The sequence below is a fragment of the Papio anubis genome, chromosome 2 (assembly GCF_008728515.1).
Source record: "Papio anubis isolate 15944 chromosome 2, Panubis1.0, whole genome shotgun sequence".
In the NCBI taxonomy this organism is placed as follows: domain Eukaryota; kingdom Metazoa; phylum Chordata; class Mammalia; order Primates; family Cercopithecidae; genus Papio; species Papio anubis.
The window spans coordinates 150,647,096-150,664,705 of NC_044977.1; the positions used below are offsets into that span (position 1 = coordinate 150,647,096).

General features: G+C 46.6%; 1 protein-coding gene across 2 annotated transcripts in view; it reads right to left on the reverse strand.

Annotated features, from left to right (window-relative positions):
- Window positions 1-17,610, reverse strand: part of PXYLP1 (2-phosphoxylose phosphatase 1) — a 62,988-nt gene that overhangs the window by 16,943 nt on the left and 28,435 nt on the right. Inside the window, exon 1 of one of the 2 annotated variants that reach the window (XM_003895025.5) lies at window positions 15,168-17,585. The exons of the other annotated variant lie outside the window; for it this stretch is intronic. Coding sequence (XP_003895074.1) covers window positions 15,168-15,198 — 31 coding nt within the window. The 5' untranslated portion in view covers window positions 15,199-17,585. Of the gene's footprint in view, window positions 1-15,167; window positions 17,586-17,610 lie in introns of those variants that run through there. 2 annotated transcript variants of the gene reach the window in all.

Genomic DNA, 17,610 nt, shown 5'->3' on the forward strand with positions numbered 1-17,610 from the left:
TACCACCCTCATTCCATTAGTGAGCTGACGCTTTGCCACAACGTGTGGTCAGGCTGGACTGTCAGTCACGGTGTCCCTACCCTCTGACAGGGGTGGACGTGTGACCAGAGTCAATAAGGATAGTAATGGGGCAACTGGACTCCCTTTCCTCGAGATGGGTGACATATAGACAATAGAAGAGGTGCTCTTTTTCTTTTGGATGCTAATCTGTAAGAATGGAAATGTGGGGCTGCTCAGCCATCTAACCCTCGTGAACAGCTTCTATCTCAGTGGTCCCGAATCTCTCCATGTCTAGGGAGTGTGTTTACAGCATCATAGATCCTCTACAACTCCCAACACAGTAATAGTCATACTTTCAGCATCCGCCCATTGAGGGAAATACATGAAAATAAGTGTGCTCACAGATCTATTTAACTTCTAAAAGGTTTATTAATCACCATAATATCTATACATACACACAAACAATAGCTAAAACAGGGACCAACCACCAGCCTAAATCAATGTAAATTCCCTAATTACTGCTACAAATTCTTCTGCATAAATATTTAAAACTTCCCTTTGGCAAACAGATGCCATAAACAAAGATAAAAGACAGGCAACACACCGAGAGAAAAATATTAGCAACTAACCTAACAAATGATTAATATCCAAAGTCCATAAGAGCCCCTACACCTGAAAAATCATTAAAGGATATGAACAGGCCAATTGCAGAAAAATAAATACTAATGGCCAATAAACACATGAAGAGATGCTTACGATTAGATAAATATAAAACAATGTGGTATTATTTTTCATAATTAAGTTTATTCATGATTAAAGAAACAGAAATCAAACAGTAGACTATATTAATAATTTTTCCTCATCAAACCGGCAAATCATGTTTTAATGATAACACTCAATATTGGGAAGGGTGTGAGAACCTGACGCTTCCAAACGTCGTAGGGGAGGGTGGAAATTGGCGCCTTTCAGGAGTGTTTGGCAGTAGCCATCAAAATGGAATATGTGTACTATTCCATTTTGTGTACTATTCTGTGCCTTGGAATCCATTCTGTATGTATAAAGATAGCGATGCCCACACACACAAATGTAAATGTATGGCCAAAGAGATTCCCTGCAGTGCTGTTTGTAATAACAAAAAAGGGAAATAACCTAAATATCCATTTCTAGCAGAACAGAATGTTATGTCCCTGCTGTGGAACGTTCTAGCCCAGTTAAAAAGAAGGGAAAAGAATCAAAGATAAATTAAGTGAAGTGAATACACCAAGTCACTGGCTACTGATATAATCTTCGTGTAAAGAAAAAAGAAAACCATAAATGCATAAATATACAGGGATTGGTTTATTACGTAAATGCACAGAAAAAATGTCTAGAAGGTTACCCACCATAACACAGCAGTGGTTTTCTGCTGGGGAAGGATGGAATGGGGCGTGAGAAAGTATTTTTACTTGTTTCATATATTCACACACACACATACGTACAGTCAGGAGTTGCGTAACAATGGGGATGCACTGAGAAATGGTCCTTAGGCAATTTTGTCATAGTGTAAGCATCATAGAGTGTACTTACACAAACCTAGCTGGTAGAGCTTTCTACACACCTAGGCTATTTGGAACAGCCTGCTGCTCCTAGGTTACAAACCTGAACAGCCTGTTACCGCACTGAATATTGTAGGCAGTTGTAACACAATGGTAAGTACGTGTGTATCTAAACATGTCTCAACATAGAAAGAACACAGTAAAAATATGGTATTATAATATGGCACTGTCATATATGTGTTCTGTTGTTGATGGAAGTCTTTATGTGGTACATGACTATATATATTTATAGTAAGCACATATTAATGTATTCTATATGTATAGAAATATATATTTCTGTATTTCTATGCTGTCTAGGTATGCATTTTTTTTTTTTACAGTGAACATATTTCCCATCATTACTTGTGTTACCAAAACAACAGTCAGAGAGATACAGAACTGGTGATTCACTCACCCAACATTAGCCCTTTGGTTGCTCCTAGAGCCACTTTCTTTCCAGTAGTTGGAAGGTGCTAGGATGACTAACACAGCCCAGGTGTTCAGAGGGAATTCACTACAGGGAGATTAGCACAAGAGCATGGAAATATAGAAAAGTGCTAAGGCCGTCTCTTAGGGACCTGGCCCTTCTGGCTGGCTCAGTCCTTGATTCTGCTCTTTTGTGAAATATACCAAGTCCTGGCCCCTTGGCCATGCCTGTGGGCACACTTCCTTATGGTCTGGGCCAGGGAGAGAAGCAGCTAAGGAGACAGGATAATATGAGTGACACAGAAATGGAGGGGCACAGGTGAGGACAGTGGGTGTCCTAGAGTGCCCACAGTTTGCTAGTTCATCTGTAAGCACCCGGGGTGAGGCCTGTTGTGGCTGCCACTTGGGAACCATGGTGGTCGGGTGCAAACGACACACCCATGACCCAAAGAAGCAGTGGTTTGAAAACCACAGATAAAGATCAGAATGAGAACTTCCATCCAGAAAGATTTTATCTGCTGCTTCCTCTGGTATCTGGGCCTGTCAACCTCGTCCACTAGTTCAGAATGTGAGATCACCCTGTACTATCTGTGCCTCCCTGAGTCACCAGGACATGGCATCAGTCCACAAGGGGCTCTCCCAATACCAGGCATTCAAAACAGGTCCTGACCCATAGAAGCTGTGAGGAGAAGTCTTGACCCCAGTTCCATCTTGACCCCAATCCCAACCTGGTTCTCACTGTTCTGAGTTGCTCTGAGTCGCCCCACCCCACAGGATGTTTCTCACCTATGCTGCGCTGTTTGCTGGTAACTCTACCCTCACCCTCTGCTCCTGAAATCTGGCCAACACTGTAACTGGTCCTAGGGATCACCTCCTCCAGGAAGCCCACCCTGAATCCCCAGATAGTTCCCATATCCCTCTTCTATGAGCCTACCCAGTTCCTGCTGCCGCCATGGCTCACAGCATAGCATATGCAAGCAGGAGTGTCCCAGTTTGTCACCCTGCCATCAAGGGCTAGGACTGTGCCTCTTTCACATTTATGTCCCCTGCTGACTGACAGAGGATAGGTCTTCCAAAAATACCTGCTGAACTGGGCCAGATGCTGTGCTCCATGCTTTTGAGGAAATATCTCATGGACTCCTCATGTGGAGCACTGAGGGTTGCTGAGCCAGTCTGGGGTGAGGGGCATCCAAGACAGCCTTCCCAGAAGAGACACCTAGCTGGGCCTGAAAGGCTGATGAAGCTGGCTGTGTGGAGGGGAAGAGGAGAGGAGCAGAGGGGAGGCTGTGAAGCACAGCCAAACACGGCAGATGAGGGTCAGCAAGCTGGCTCAGGATATGCCTCGGGTCCCGTAAGGCCTGGTCAGGATGGCCTCACCAGGGTCGATGTACAGGCTGGGCTCCAGAAGGAAGGCTGGGAAGGGGCCTGGAGGAGCAGACCCCAGGCTGCAGGCCACCTCTGCCCTGGTGTGGTGCTACTCACCACATCAGCTCTTGAGGCTTGCCCTGATCATCTAGATAAAGGGAGCTGAGGGACAGACCCAGGGGCTGGGGTAGACACTGCTCCAGGACACTGCTCCTCCCAGCAGGCTCTGCCCAGGCCCCCCGTGCCTCTAGCTGGCCTGTGGGACAATTAGAAACTCTGCTGACCTCAAGCAGATGACAGCAGCTCAGATGTCACAGGGCAAGAGAAAGAGGCTGTGGGGGCATCAGAAAGAATAGTGGGCAGATAAATAGATGGAAGGATAACAAGTTTCTTTATGTAGGTGGGAAAACCCATGAATCTAAATGAGTGCCCTGGGGCCACTGTGCCACCAGGACCAACATAAATAACATGATATGAGATATCCTTTACTGATGATTAACTCTGTACCAATAGGCATGCAATTTCTCTGTGGTGTGATTACCAAGTAGGAGGGCACATTTCCATAAGCTACCTTTGGAAATGAGCCTCTCTTTTATGGTGGCGTTCTCTGCTCATCTCATCTACGATCACTTTCATCCTGTCCACACATCTACAACCCTCATGTGTAAAGATGCCGATAAGGTCGCAATTTCAAAGAAATGGCAGAGAACATAGAACATGACCTCTAAAGCATCTCCTTGGGACCCTCCCTCTCAAAAGCAACCAACAAATTTCTTAGAATCATGAGTAAAACAACCAGATGCTATCCCATGCAGGCTCCCTTCCCATTACCCTTCCCCACCCCATCTCCCAAACGCACAGTGGATGACTCCGTGTGTATTACTAGTAAACAGTCCCATAGCTATAGCTAGGATGCAAGCCAAACTGATCCTCTCTCTGCTTTTCCCAGCTTTGGATCTCAACCTAGAGTTGTATCCATCAGCCAGATAGTAGACCTCAGGCAGAGGCAGGTCAAGGGAGTTACCCAAAGTCCTACAGCCTGTAAGCCCAGGCCTGCTCACCCACTAAGCTCGGTATTCATGCATTTGTCCATCCGGCCATCCAACATGCATGCAGCACATGCTGGGGATTCTTCAGAGAATAAAATGGACAAGGTCTCTGCCCTCACCGGGTTTACAATCCAGTTGTGGGGGACAGTCAGACATTGAATAAGAAAAGTGGGGGAGAAAGCACATGGACCATAAGGAGAAAATAGCCTTCTCAGTCACGGGGCCCCCTGCACTGCCTGGTTGCTGGTTGGGGCGTGCAGGTATGGAAATGATGCAGTGAAGATATGGATACAAAGGAAATATTGGGAAGTTACCAGAGATGATGGCTAATACTGGGCGTCAACTTGATTGGGTTGAAGAACACAAAGTATTGCTCCTTGGTGTGCCTGTGAGGGTGTTGCCAAAGGAGATTAACGTTTGAGTCAGTGGGCTGGGGAAGGCAGACCCACCCTTCATCTGGGTGGGCACAGTCTAACCAGCTGCCAATGCAGCTGGAATATAAGCAGGCAGAAAAATATGAATAGAGAGGCTGGCCTAGCCTCCCACCTACATCTTTCTCCTGTGCTGGATGCATCCTGCCTTTGAACATTGGACTCCAAGTTCTTCAGTTTTGGAACCGGACTGGCTCTCCTTGCTCCCCAGCCTGCAGATGGCCTATTGTGGGACCTTGTGATCATGTGAGTTAATACTTAATAAACTCCCATATATATATATATGTATGTATATATATCCCTCTAGAGAGCCCGTGAGTTCTGTCCCTCTAGAGAGCCCAGGAAGGGTCAATAACAGCTTTAAGCAAAACATGACCTAATCAATTAGACTTTGGTTAGCAGCCAACACTAGAAACTTGTCTAGAGACATGTTTCATCTAACGATGATTTGCTCATTTTGATTTTTGTTTATTCCATTGATGGTCTCCATGGAACAGAAAAAAGGAGGGAAAAGGTCAGGGTCAGAGTCAGATCATAAGAGTACAGGTTGCTAGGCCACAAGCCCCTGTCTGGCCTTTGAACCTCAGGGCACCTTAGTTATCCCTGAAACTCAACAACCCATAGGGGCAGCAGATAAAGTTATAGCCAAGCATTTGCTGCTAGCTCATTATCTGGGAGTTACTTTGACTTGCACAAGGACACATCAGTTTCTTTCCCATAGGGTGCCAAGCCAACCTCCCTGATCTCCAGGTCACCTCCCTATACCAAGGCTCTGGGATAGGGCCGAGGACAGAAATCTACCTGCATACGTGGCCTTCTTCGTGCCTGAGGAAACTGCTGTATGCAAGCTCCTCACAGGTGCCTTGAAACTGACTTTAATGGAGCACAAGGAAGGGCGCCATCCCTAGGTCAGCTCATCTCTTCCCACTTCCTTCTGTGGAGACAGACCCATCCTCCTTTGGGAGCAGCTCCTCTTCTCATGCCAACCCCATGGCCCGGTGGGGGGTGTCATGCTGCTCCTCCAGGACCATATCTCCACCGTGCTAACCAGCCCAGGGATGGGGATCTGACTCTAGGCAGCTGTGCCAATAAGGGACTTTTCCGGGAAAGACAGGCTGTCCCATGTGGAAGACACTTCTGCAGTGGCACTCAGATGGCTTCCAAACCCCTCCCTCCTGCCATCCTCATGCTGTGTGACAGCCAAATCACCTGATTACACAGACACCTGGCAGATTACAGCTGGGTATCAGGGACCCAGAGTTTCCCGGGAAATGTGAGCATGATGAGGCTAAAGTGTTGGCTCAGCTCTGTCTCCATTGCTGTGGGCTCACCTGCCACACAAGTCACCCCACTGACAACACCAGCAAAGAACCTCTCGGGGCCAAGGTCCAGCTCCACTATCTGTTTTCTACCTTCCTAGCTCCAGGGTCTGCCTTGTCCTTTTTGGGACTTCAGCACTGGGCTAGTCACTTCCTTAGGGTATTATAGTCACTTTTTCCTTGGAATGCCACTGAAGTCCATCCTCAGTTGCCCCTGCTACCATGGTTCTGAATGCAGGGAGGTAGCCTGGGGCTGGGGGCTGCAAATGAGCTATAGTATTACAAAGATGTGAGTTCATGCCCTGGCTCTGTTATCTCCTAGCTGTGTGACCTGGGGCAAGTATCCCTGCTCTCTGTGCCTCATTTCTTTCATCTGTCAAATGAAGGTGATGATACCTACAGATCAGGGTGGTAACGATGATGATGAGATACCACCTGTGAATGGATTCTGGTAAGGAATCAATAAATGCTATTTTCAATTTTTAAAAAAGTGAGCGGGACATGGTGGTGCATGCCTAGAGTTCCAGCTACTCGGGGGACTGAGGCAAGAGGACTGCTTGAGCTCAGGAATTTGGGGCTGTAGAGCGCCCTGATCACACTACTGCATTCCAGCCTGGGTGACAGAGTGAGACCCCATCTTATAAATGAATGAATGAATGAATGAATGAATGCTATTTTCTGCATCCATCCCCTGGATGTGATTATTCCTGTTTCTTTCAGGCTCTTAAAAGGCACTCCCTTCAACTTGGGATCTGGAAGGGATATTATTAAACCCCTGTGTCCACCCCTTCACAAAAGTACAACCAGCCAATCTCCCTTCTCCTCTCGGCCACTCCAATTTTAGCAGCTTTTCTGGCTCCCTTAAATACATTCAGCTTATCTGAGATAGTGCCTTCTCATAAGCTAAAACACCCCCAGTCCTGCCACCTAATTTCTCCAATTTTCTCCCCCAAATAAACCGAAAGTCTCTTGAATTCTCTCTCTCCTTCACTGGTCTGCCAAGGAATAATGACTCGCTCTGTCAATTCCCACAATCCCCTTAGTGCTCCTCAACCCACTAAATTATCTTAAATGTCCACCCTGTCTCTAACCTGTACTGAATTTTAAAAGTGCACCGTAACTGTCAAATGAAAACCAGAACCACAACGAAGAGCCCACAGTTGTTATCTGCCTCTCATCATCTGCTTTTAAAGGCCGGAGTGGGAATCATGTTATACAGGTGAAATGGGAGAAGTCAAGCCCACATTCGTAGACTCTGAGACACTTGGTTTTATATAAATGAGATTGATCAAACAGTTGAATCCGCTTTTCCCATTTTGATCTATCCACTTTGAGCCGCAATACACCAACCTTTCTTGTTTTCCTCATTCTTAATGTTGCCTCATGGTGAACCACATTAGGTAAGAATTTATTAAGTGCTTCTGATACGCCTGGTAGCATTCAGGGAGCCGGAGAACTCCAGCAGAATTCAGGGCTGGGCATATCCTATCAGCCTGGAGCTCTGCTCCCTGGGCTATTTGCAAGCTCTATCTCCTCCCTCCCTGACCCTTTCCTCTGACATTTGCCTCCGGGACCTAAGTCCACCCATTGCTAGGGCATGGGGGGGCTCCCCTGTGGCCTTGGCTTGAGCCCCAGTTGCAGCCTCTCAGAGGGTTGGGGAAACCCCACACTCTTTTGGGAGCTGCTGGTAAATGGCCTTACCCTAACAGGGCCATTGGATTAGATGATGCCAACACCAGACTCCACATCAAGACAGAAGCTAGAAATAAGAGATTTCCAGGACAGGCCTCCAAAAAGAACCATGAAAAGAACCTGTCTCCTTAACCTTTTTGGGTCATGAAGGTTATGACCCTCATCTTTGAGAATCTGATAAAAACTAGTGATCCTTATCTCTGAAAGAGTACCTTAAATACAGTCTTGTGAATTTGACTTCTGGGGGTTTACTGGACCCCTGAAACCCCATGGGACAACGCAGAAGTCCATGGGTTCAGGCTAAGAACACAATGTACCTGGAAACAGGTTTTCAATTTCAACACTAAAGACGAGATGAACACATTTTCTTTTTTCAAAATAAAAAGGGATCTTCAGGCTTCATAAAAACACGAATTCATCCTAAAATAGCCATTCAACACTAAAGTATAAAAAGAAAAGGAAAATCACCCATAAATCCTACCACCCAGAGAACCCCAAGGAATATTTTAGTGTATTTAAGTATCCATGTGCCCTGCCAGAGGCTAAACATGTGCTTCTGTCCCTGCTCTGGTGGGAATGGTGATGGATGGTCACTAAGGCCCAAGGACATTGTTCTCTCTCCCCAGAGGAGCAAATAAGTTTCCTGTGTCTCAAAGGTCTGCAACCTACTGAGGCCACCAAACCAGCAAGCTGTCCTTGAGGGTGGGTGGGTTGTCTGCCTTCTCTGTAAAGGCTCAAAAGAGACAGCCAGGCAGGTGAGGGGCTTTGGGGAGGCCACCTCAAGGAAAGAGAGAATGTGGCCCAGGGTGGGACCTGCACTCTCAGGCATCTGGACATCCCACAAGAGCTGCCCCACCCTCTGGTAGATACCTAGGGCTGGTGTGGACAGGCAGACCCCTGGCCAGTGGAGTCCAGCCCCTCGGATGACACAGGGAAAAGAGAAAGGCAAAGAGAGGCAAGAGGTGATGCCGAAGCTCCAGCCAGGTAAATCCTAGAGAGGGGCCATGCATCCCACCCACCTCCCCATCCTCTCCCACCTGAACCCACCCCTGAGCTATGACTCTGAGGCAGAGTGCATCTGCAGTGTGTGTGGCAGCCACACTGGCAGGAGGGCAGGATGGTAGTGAGGTTAGGATGGTGAGGGAGTCCCAGAGCTCTCTCCCAGGTGCCTGCCCTATTTCACCCTCGTGTACAGGATTCAGATTCTGCCCTTGTAGCCTCTTTTAGATCAGCCTCTTTCTTCCCTCTCGCAAGGTGAGGCTGCTAGTATGTGACAGGGCTCTGCCTCTGATCAGTATTCACTTCATTTCAAGGTGGACTTCCTCCTTTTAATGTCATCAGCATGGGGCCAGAGCCCTGTTGCCAAGACAACAGGGAGTGAGTGGGGTCTGTGCTGGGTGGCTTCGCTCAGCGGGTGCACACTCTGCCTGTCAGACTCCAGCTGGCCTCGTGCTCTCCCTGCAGTGGGTACAGCCATGTAAATCCTGTGGCTTTCTATTCTGTTCATCTCTTCAGTGGATCTTGGAGATCTACAGGCACTCTCCTGAATTCACTGAATACTTCTACTGATGCTTTCTATTTTTACTAACTAGCCATGCTAGTATTCGCTCTTGCTGACTCAAGACACACACACACACACACACACACACACACACACACACACACTCTCTCTCTCTCTCTCTCTCTCTCTCTCCCCCTCCCCCCCATCTAAAGGTACTATTTTTAAATTTAATATATTATGCACAACCTTCGAAGTCAATAGAGACAGGTCTACATGATCATGAGGTAATGGGGTATTTACTGTTGTACAAGTTGGTTGCCTTCTCCTTTGTTTCCTATTACAAATGATGCTGCAGTAAACATCTTTAAACAGATATCTCTATCCCCTCATCTCATTATTGATAAGAACTTCTTTAAGATAAGGAACTAAGAAGAAGGAAGGGCAGAAGGGAGAAAGGGAGAGAGGGAAGGAGGGAGAGAGGGAGAAAGGGAGAGAGGGAGGGAGACAGAGAGGGAGAAAGGGAGAGAGGGAGGGAGACAGAGAGGGAGGGAAGGAAGGAGGGAGGGAGGGGGTGAGGCCATTATCTAGCTCCACCCTGAAAGAAAACTAGAAATGACCCACAGACATAAATGTGTCCATTCTCAGCTTGCAGAAGACCCTGCTACATGATACTCTCACTTTCTCACTCCAATGCATCTACAACATGAGCTTAAGAAATTGTGACAGTAGCTTATTTGTCAGATTTAATTTTGTCACTCATCTATGGTGGTTTTTTTTTTCACCTGTAGATATTTAACTCTATGTGACAACTGGACATAAAGTGTTCTGAGGAAAAGCAAAATTAAAACTCCCAGAAATTACACAGAAAGTAAAATCGTTAAGAAAAGGACCAAAATTAATATAAAAAAATACAAAATTTAAAACTTTGGTCACAGTGATGAGATGGCGATATGACAGAACTCTTAGGTTAAAACTGTAAACTTTCACTTTCAATTTCTCATACTTTTTGTCTCCAGCTCAACATAATAAAAGCCCAGGAGGAAGCACACTGGGGCTTTTAGGATAGAGGACACAGTACGTTAGACCCTGGGCATTCTAAGGGCTTACATTCCCAAACCTTTTCCATGAAGCATACTGAGATCTTCACACATCCCCAGATTCAAACATACCACTCTGTGCTTTTCTCCACTGAACGTACACAGGACAAAGAACAGAGGACAACCACCTCCCCTGGCTGTGTGGCAGGACCTGGCTTCCTCAGCAGCTGAGCACCTCACTTCCCGCTACTTTCATCCAGATGTGTGCCTCAGCAGAGTCACTGTCACCATGTACTACAGATCTCAGGGGTCTCTGCAAAGAGGCGAAACCACAAATGCTAATGGCCATCTACAAGAGTGAGCAGGACTGAGGACACGATGGTCTGAACCACCTAGGAAGGTGTCACAGCACCCTGGCACCTGTCAGGGCTCTTCGCTTGCCTACTCAGAGGCAGTTCTGTGATAATGTACTCACTGTTCTATCAAGCATTGTTGTTTTCTTTCTTAGTGGATATCAGACCGAAAAGCAGCACAGAAAAAGGAAGGGGATATAGGGGATCGGGGCCACAAGAAACATGATAGCTCTGCAGGTGGAGAGTTCCCAGGGAAACTATGCACGCTCTTTCTCTCTCCCCCTCCCCCCGTCTCTCTCTCTCTTTCCCCTCCATCTCTCCCTCTTTCCTTCCCCTGTCTCTCCGTCTCTCTGCCCCCTTCCCCTGTCTCTCCCTTTCTCCCCCGTCTCTCCCTCTCTCTCCCATCTCTCCCTCTCTCTCCCCATCTCTCCCTCTCTCTCCCCATCTCTCCCCCTCTCTCCCCATCTCTCCCTCTCTCCCCACATCTCTCCCTCTCTCCCCTCCGTCTCTCCCTCTCTCACACAGACAGAGCCGGCTAAGCAGGCCTCCTCAGCTCCCCACCTGACAACTTCTAAGCAGGTTGCCCCCTTGGCTTCCAGACCACTCCTGTCCGCAGGCCACCCCCTGGCTGCTGCTGTTCTGTCTCCTTCGTGGCCCCTTGTCCTCTGTCTGCCCAGATTTTCTTCTTTGGCTCTCTCTTCCATCTGCACCACAGGGCACAAATTCAGAAGCTGAGAGGGACTAGGCAGGTGGGCGCTGTGGCGACCAGGGGAGCACTACCCCCGCCCAGGGAGGCAGACCCCACTCAGCTGCCTGGCTCCTGCCAGCGGCCCCTGTAATGCACTGTGGGCCTCAGGTTGCTGGAGAGTCTGGTTTTTCAAAGAGGGGCTGGAAGTTTACATGAAATTGCCTAGTTTTAAAACACTGGTAAATAAATTTAAAAATCTAAAAACAGGGGTTGGGCCAAACAAAACAAGTTCACAGGCTGTTGGTCTGGAGCAGCTTCCACTGCTCCAAGGAGCCCTGGTCGTCCGGAAACCAGGGCTTCACCAGCAGGGAACACAAAGTCCCCAGATGGTGGCTTCTGACAGGTCTCTTACAGCCCTCAGACCGTCAGGTCCACTCTTAGGCAGGACACTGCATCCAGTGGGCCTGTTGGCTACCTCCAGTGATGTCCATGCCCTTCAATGACTCCTCCCAGCCTGGTCTCTTTCCTGCTCTGACCCCAGCTTGTCCTGCTGCCTGGGCCCTGTCCCACTTCCCTTCTCGCTCTGAGCACTTTCCGTTGGTCTCTCCCTTCAGACCCAGGGAGCCACTAGCCCCACATGGTTGACTTCCCAGTCTGTGTTCTGAGAATTTACTTCCACCTTTGGCAGACTTATCCCAGAAGGAGATGAGACATTTATGTGAATGAATGCATGCATGAATGAAGTGTCTACTGAACTCCCCAAGCCAGACTCCTGGCTGCCGTGGTAGAGTCCCCTCGACCCCAGCATCCTAGCCCCACGACACCACTCAATTAGCTAGAGTCCCACAGAACCACCATGACGTCTCTTGCCTTTGCTTCTTCCTTTCAGGGTCAATACCTTCACTGGGGCCACCCTCAGCTTGCTACTAGATGAGCAAAACAGCCTCCGAGGTGCCTCCCAGCATCACCCTTTCCACCAGCCTCTGAACTGGCAGTTCTTAGATTTTGTGTGCATTAGACTCACCCAGGGAGTCTGTTAAAGATGCAGATTTCTGGGTTCCGCTACCACCAAGATTCTGATACTGTAAAGAAGGGCACAAAATGTGCTTTTTTTTTGGTTTTGGAACATGCATTTTGACAAGCTTCCCAGGTGCCTCTGATGAAGGTGCTTTGGAAAACATGTGCTGGACTGTAGTCTTTCCAAGACACAAATCTGATGGTATCTTCCTGTCTTCAGTGGCTCCTCACAGCCTCAGGAATAGTACAGTGATAGGAGGTAGGTCCCAGACTTCGTTCCAACTTCACAGTTACCTACAGGTGACTCACCCGGGCCTGTTCTCTCACTCTGTCTTTGCACATTTGGCCAGGAGCACCTGTACTCAACTGCCTCCTTGACCACTCCTGCTTTCCTTAAAGGATGAACTCAGATGCCACCTCTTTTAGGGGGTCCTCCCCAACTCCGAGATGGATTGGGTTCCTGTGCTCTAGTCTCTCATACTACCCTTCCATAAATGATCTCTAATTCATTTGTTTAACAAACACATACGTAGTGATTACTATGTGCCAGGTACTGTTCCGGGTGTTTTATAAATATTAGCTTGCTGAATCCTTTGCCAACCCTATGAAATAGGAACTATCATTGTCCCCATTTTACAGATGGCGAAATCAAGGCACAGAGAGGGTAAAGAAGTTGCCTGAGGTCACATAGCTGGTAAGCGACAGGACAAGGATTTGATCCAGGCAGTCTGGCTCCAGAGCCCATGTTCTTTCTGACCCCACTGTGCTGCTGCCTCTTACCCGTCCCAGCACACAGCACCTGGTATTCCAGGGTGTCTGCTTATGATTCTTTTCCACTGGACAAAGAACTCCCTGGGGCCCATGAGAGATTAAACTCTCAGCCTGGGGCCTAACACACAGTGGAAACTAAAGAACATTTGCTAAAGAACAAAGTGTCACATACTCATGGCACTGGATCAATGAGAAAAGATAAAATTCATCAAACCTCAGAGTTTAAAGAGACTTTAACTGGGATCAGACTCAATGACCTGTCCAATACTTCACTCTTCAAAGAGCAGCCCTCCAGGGCTTGCAGACTCCAGTGACGGAGAACACACTATCCATTCCATCTCTGCGTGGCACTGACTGTTAGCAAGTTCTACCATATGCTTAACTGAAATGTGTCTCCACGTTCACCTCCTCTTGTAGAGAGGGCCCTTCAGATACTGACGACAACCCCCACTCTCATTTTTGCAGGTTAGCCCTCCTCTTGTCCTCTTTTCCCACTGGGAATCTGAATCTCCAGTTCACCGTGAGCATTCCCTTCGACTCTGCTCTGGCCAATCGGGGCCTTGCCCAAGAGGGAAACCCCAGATATGGGTGCCATGTGCTCAGTATAAATTAACCCCATCATGGCCAACGCACTCTGATTAAAAACAAATACATGTGTGATCTATTTCAAAAGGTTTCCCCACCAAGTGGCTGAAGTAACATAAGCTCTGGCAACTTCTGGAACACCAGAAGCCCTGGTTTCTGATGATGGTGCACTATGACGGAACTCTGCGCTGGTTTGCTTAAAGGGTTTACGTTGGCTATGCTTCCATGAGCCAAGGGTTTTCCCATAACATCTCTGTTCTCACAGCAACCTTGCAAAACAGCAATAATTAACTCTATTTTATAGAAGAAGGAACAGGACACACAGTCGCTTGGCAGGGAAACTGACATTGAAATTATGATTCTAGAGCCTGCGTGCTCCTGTCACACCACCATTTTGGGAACGGTGGTCAGAACATGGAGAAATGAGCATAACATCAGCATTAAGAAAATGCAACGGCCAAGGAAGGAAGTGAATGATTACAAATGAGCACAAAAAGCAGAAACATAACTCATGATGCCTAAGTCTTCACATCCTGACAGTCTTTCCTTGTTGCACTAAAGGAGTCCTTTAATTTGAAGTTATTTTTCCATTTGTACATATTTTAACCACAATAACTAAAAATATCTATGCCTTGTCTGTTCCCTTCTACAATTCAAACATCAGAAATTTCAGAATGTTTCACCTTCCAAACACAAAACATTAAAGACCTGAAAACATAAATGGAATTTTTTTATTAAAGACTACTAGCATGTAGCAAGTCATGAGCACCATTTAAGATGAACATATTTTGAGAAACTATGAACTGTATCTTAATCTTTTCTGTATTTCCGTACTACCTCCACCTCCACACTGTAGAAAAATGTCAAACACACATAAGCACTTAATAAATGTATGTGGGTTCACTATATACTTTCTGTTTCCAGAGGAAGACATACTTATTTAAGCAATCTGATTTTTGAATCGTATCCTGGGCTATTTCTTTTTCATATTCAAAACATCAGAAAAAGAAAACTACCAACAAGACCAAATAAAATATATGATCATTTCAGATAACAAAGCCATACTCTTTACTTAAAGCATGAGAAAACCAAGTTATACTTAGTTGTCTCAAATATGTTACTTAAAATAGTTATATGTGCTAATTTGGTATTCAAAAATAAGGAGAAATGGTAAAGAAAAAGTCCACATATTTTAGGATAAGAATGAGAACATAAGTGGTATATAAGCGTAAACCTGCGAGTTATGAATTAGTGCCGTTTCTTACAGCATAATACTAAGCAACCAACAAAGCAATTAAATAAATGGAGCAATTAAACTCATTTCTACAGAAATGGGGAAATTCCAAAGTTACGGTTTACCTAAAAGAAGAAGAGCGGTAAGAACGTCCATATCTTAATATCTTTCCGATCTCCAACGTATCCAAGAATAAAGAGCTCAGACCCAGCCAGGCTAATTTACCCTGCAAAATTTTCCTTAAAAAAGTATGGCTGAAAATTGGCTGTCCTAAAACAGAAGGTACTTTCAGAAGAGTTATATAAGCAAAACACACAGGCCAATTCAGTGACGTGGAAACCACCTCATGCAAGAGAAATGCCACAAACACAAGTAACACACATTCATGTCTCAGAACCTGTCAGCCTCTCAAAATAAAATCAGGGTTGATTGTAACATCCTACCTCTCCAACCAAAGGATGGAAAATTTTTAATGAAAATTTATAAACAATTAAACTACTGAAAATCTTACCACACTTTTTGGAAATGATTCATATTTTACAATTCATTTGCCATATGGAATATTTTTAAACTTCTGATGCCCACCTTCTTTTGACCTCTTTTCCAATTCTGGAAGGATAAAACGAGAATTTTTAATTCTCTTTACTATTAGAAATAGCCTGTCATATGCATGTGCATGGGAATATGTCACAATTGGAAGTGAATCAGGGAAACTTCCTCAAAGCCTCCTCTCCTGAAACCACCTTCTCCTACAGCCAAGCCTTCCCCATGTTCCTCTGTGCACTCATAACATTCCTCTCACCCAGCCACCTGCCCTTCTTTCCATCATTCAAACTGCAACAGAAATGCCCCTCCTCACACAGCTGTCCTGAGCGGTGTGGGTGCCAACTGCTTGTCTCCCACCCATCAAGGTGAGGTGGTTAAATGGAGAGAAGGCAGGTGACAGCAACCACACAATTCCTGGCATCGCACAGATGTTTTCTCAGCTTTAAATACACAGCAACAGAAGGAAAGAAAATCAGGGTCTGCTTTTTAGAGCAGGCATGGATTAATGCATTCAGCAGACATTTACAAAATATTACTATGTGCTGGGCAGTGCTGGTTCCTGGGATACAGAGAGAAACAGGATGTGGTCCTGCTCTCAACAAGCAGACAATCTGGTAGAAGGAAAAGACACAAGAACTGAAAATTATAGTAGTGCATGGTTAGTGAAAGGAGGGGGCTGGGTATAGTGGTTCACGCCTGTAATACCAGAACTTTGGGAGGCTGACGTTCTTACTGCTCTTCTCCTTCTAGGTAAATTGTGACTTTAGAATTTCCCCATTTCTCTAGAAATGGAGTTTAATTGCTCCATTTATTTCATTGCTTTATTGGTTGCTTATTATTGTGCTGTAAAAAATGGCAGTAATTCATAATGCACAGATTTATGCTTATGTAACACTTATGTTCTCACTTGAGGTCAGGAGTTTAAGACCAGCTTGGGCAACATGGTGAAACCCTGTCTCTACAAAAATACAAAAAATTAGCTAGGTGTGGTGGTGCATGCCTCCAGTCCTAGCTACCCAGGAAGCTGAGGTGGGAGGATTACCTAAACTCCTAAACTCAGATGTTGAGTCTGCAAAGAGCTGTGATCGTGCTGCTGCACTTCAGCCTGGGCAACAGAGTAAGACCCTATTTCAAAAAAGAGAGGGGGAGGAAGGAAGGAAGGGAAGGAGGGAGGGAAACAGGTTCAAGGATTCAGGGCAACCTGATGTATATAAAAGAAGCACCAAACCCTTAAGGATTGCCGGAAGGGTCCTAGAGGAGAAGAGGCAAGGGCTGAAAGGGAAAGGATGAGAGGGGTGAGGAGGAGAACGCTCTTGGCAAAGGAGCACCAGGATCTGAGCACAGAAGAAGCAGAGAGGGGCCACAGGAGGGCAAGGGGCCTCCCAGAAGACCATGGGCCACCACTGAGGGGTTGCCACTAAGGAGATCCTGGGGCCAGATCTGTGTCTGAGAACAGTCACTCTTAGGTGAACTGTAATGTGCACAGATTTGGGGCCTGGCCTGAGCTTAGGAATCTCAGTGGAGGATGCTGCATGGTGAGGCCCATGGCCTGGCTTTATCAGAGTGCTCCTGTCTCGTCACAGGGGATTTCCCATGCAGCCCCTGCTGCCTGTGGGGTGGGTTTGATACTAGTGACCTAATCTCCCCACCCTCCCCCAAACAACTCCAGCCCCGCGGCTGACGGAACGCTAAACAGACACCCAACTTTCAAGAACCCAATCAAAGGGCCAAACACCTCTGCTCTGTGTAGCTCAGCATAAGTCAAGCAGGGCCACTCAGCGTCTCCATCTGGGGAATCTGAACAAAAAATCTGGGAATAACCAGGCAGTTCAGGAATTCATGCAAAAGTCAAAAGAGCATACAGCACACTGCTCGGTGGTTTAGGGTCCCTCCTTGCAACCGGCCAGTGTGAGCGCCAACAATAAAAAAACTTCGTTGTTCATTTATAAAACAAGGCTTTGGGGCCTCCTTGTTTCGTACGAAGCCCCTACCCTCCCACGACCTGCAGTGCCCGGCTCTACT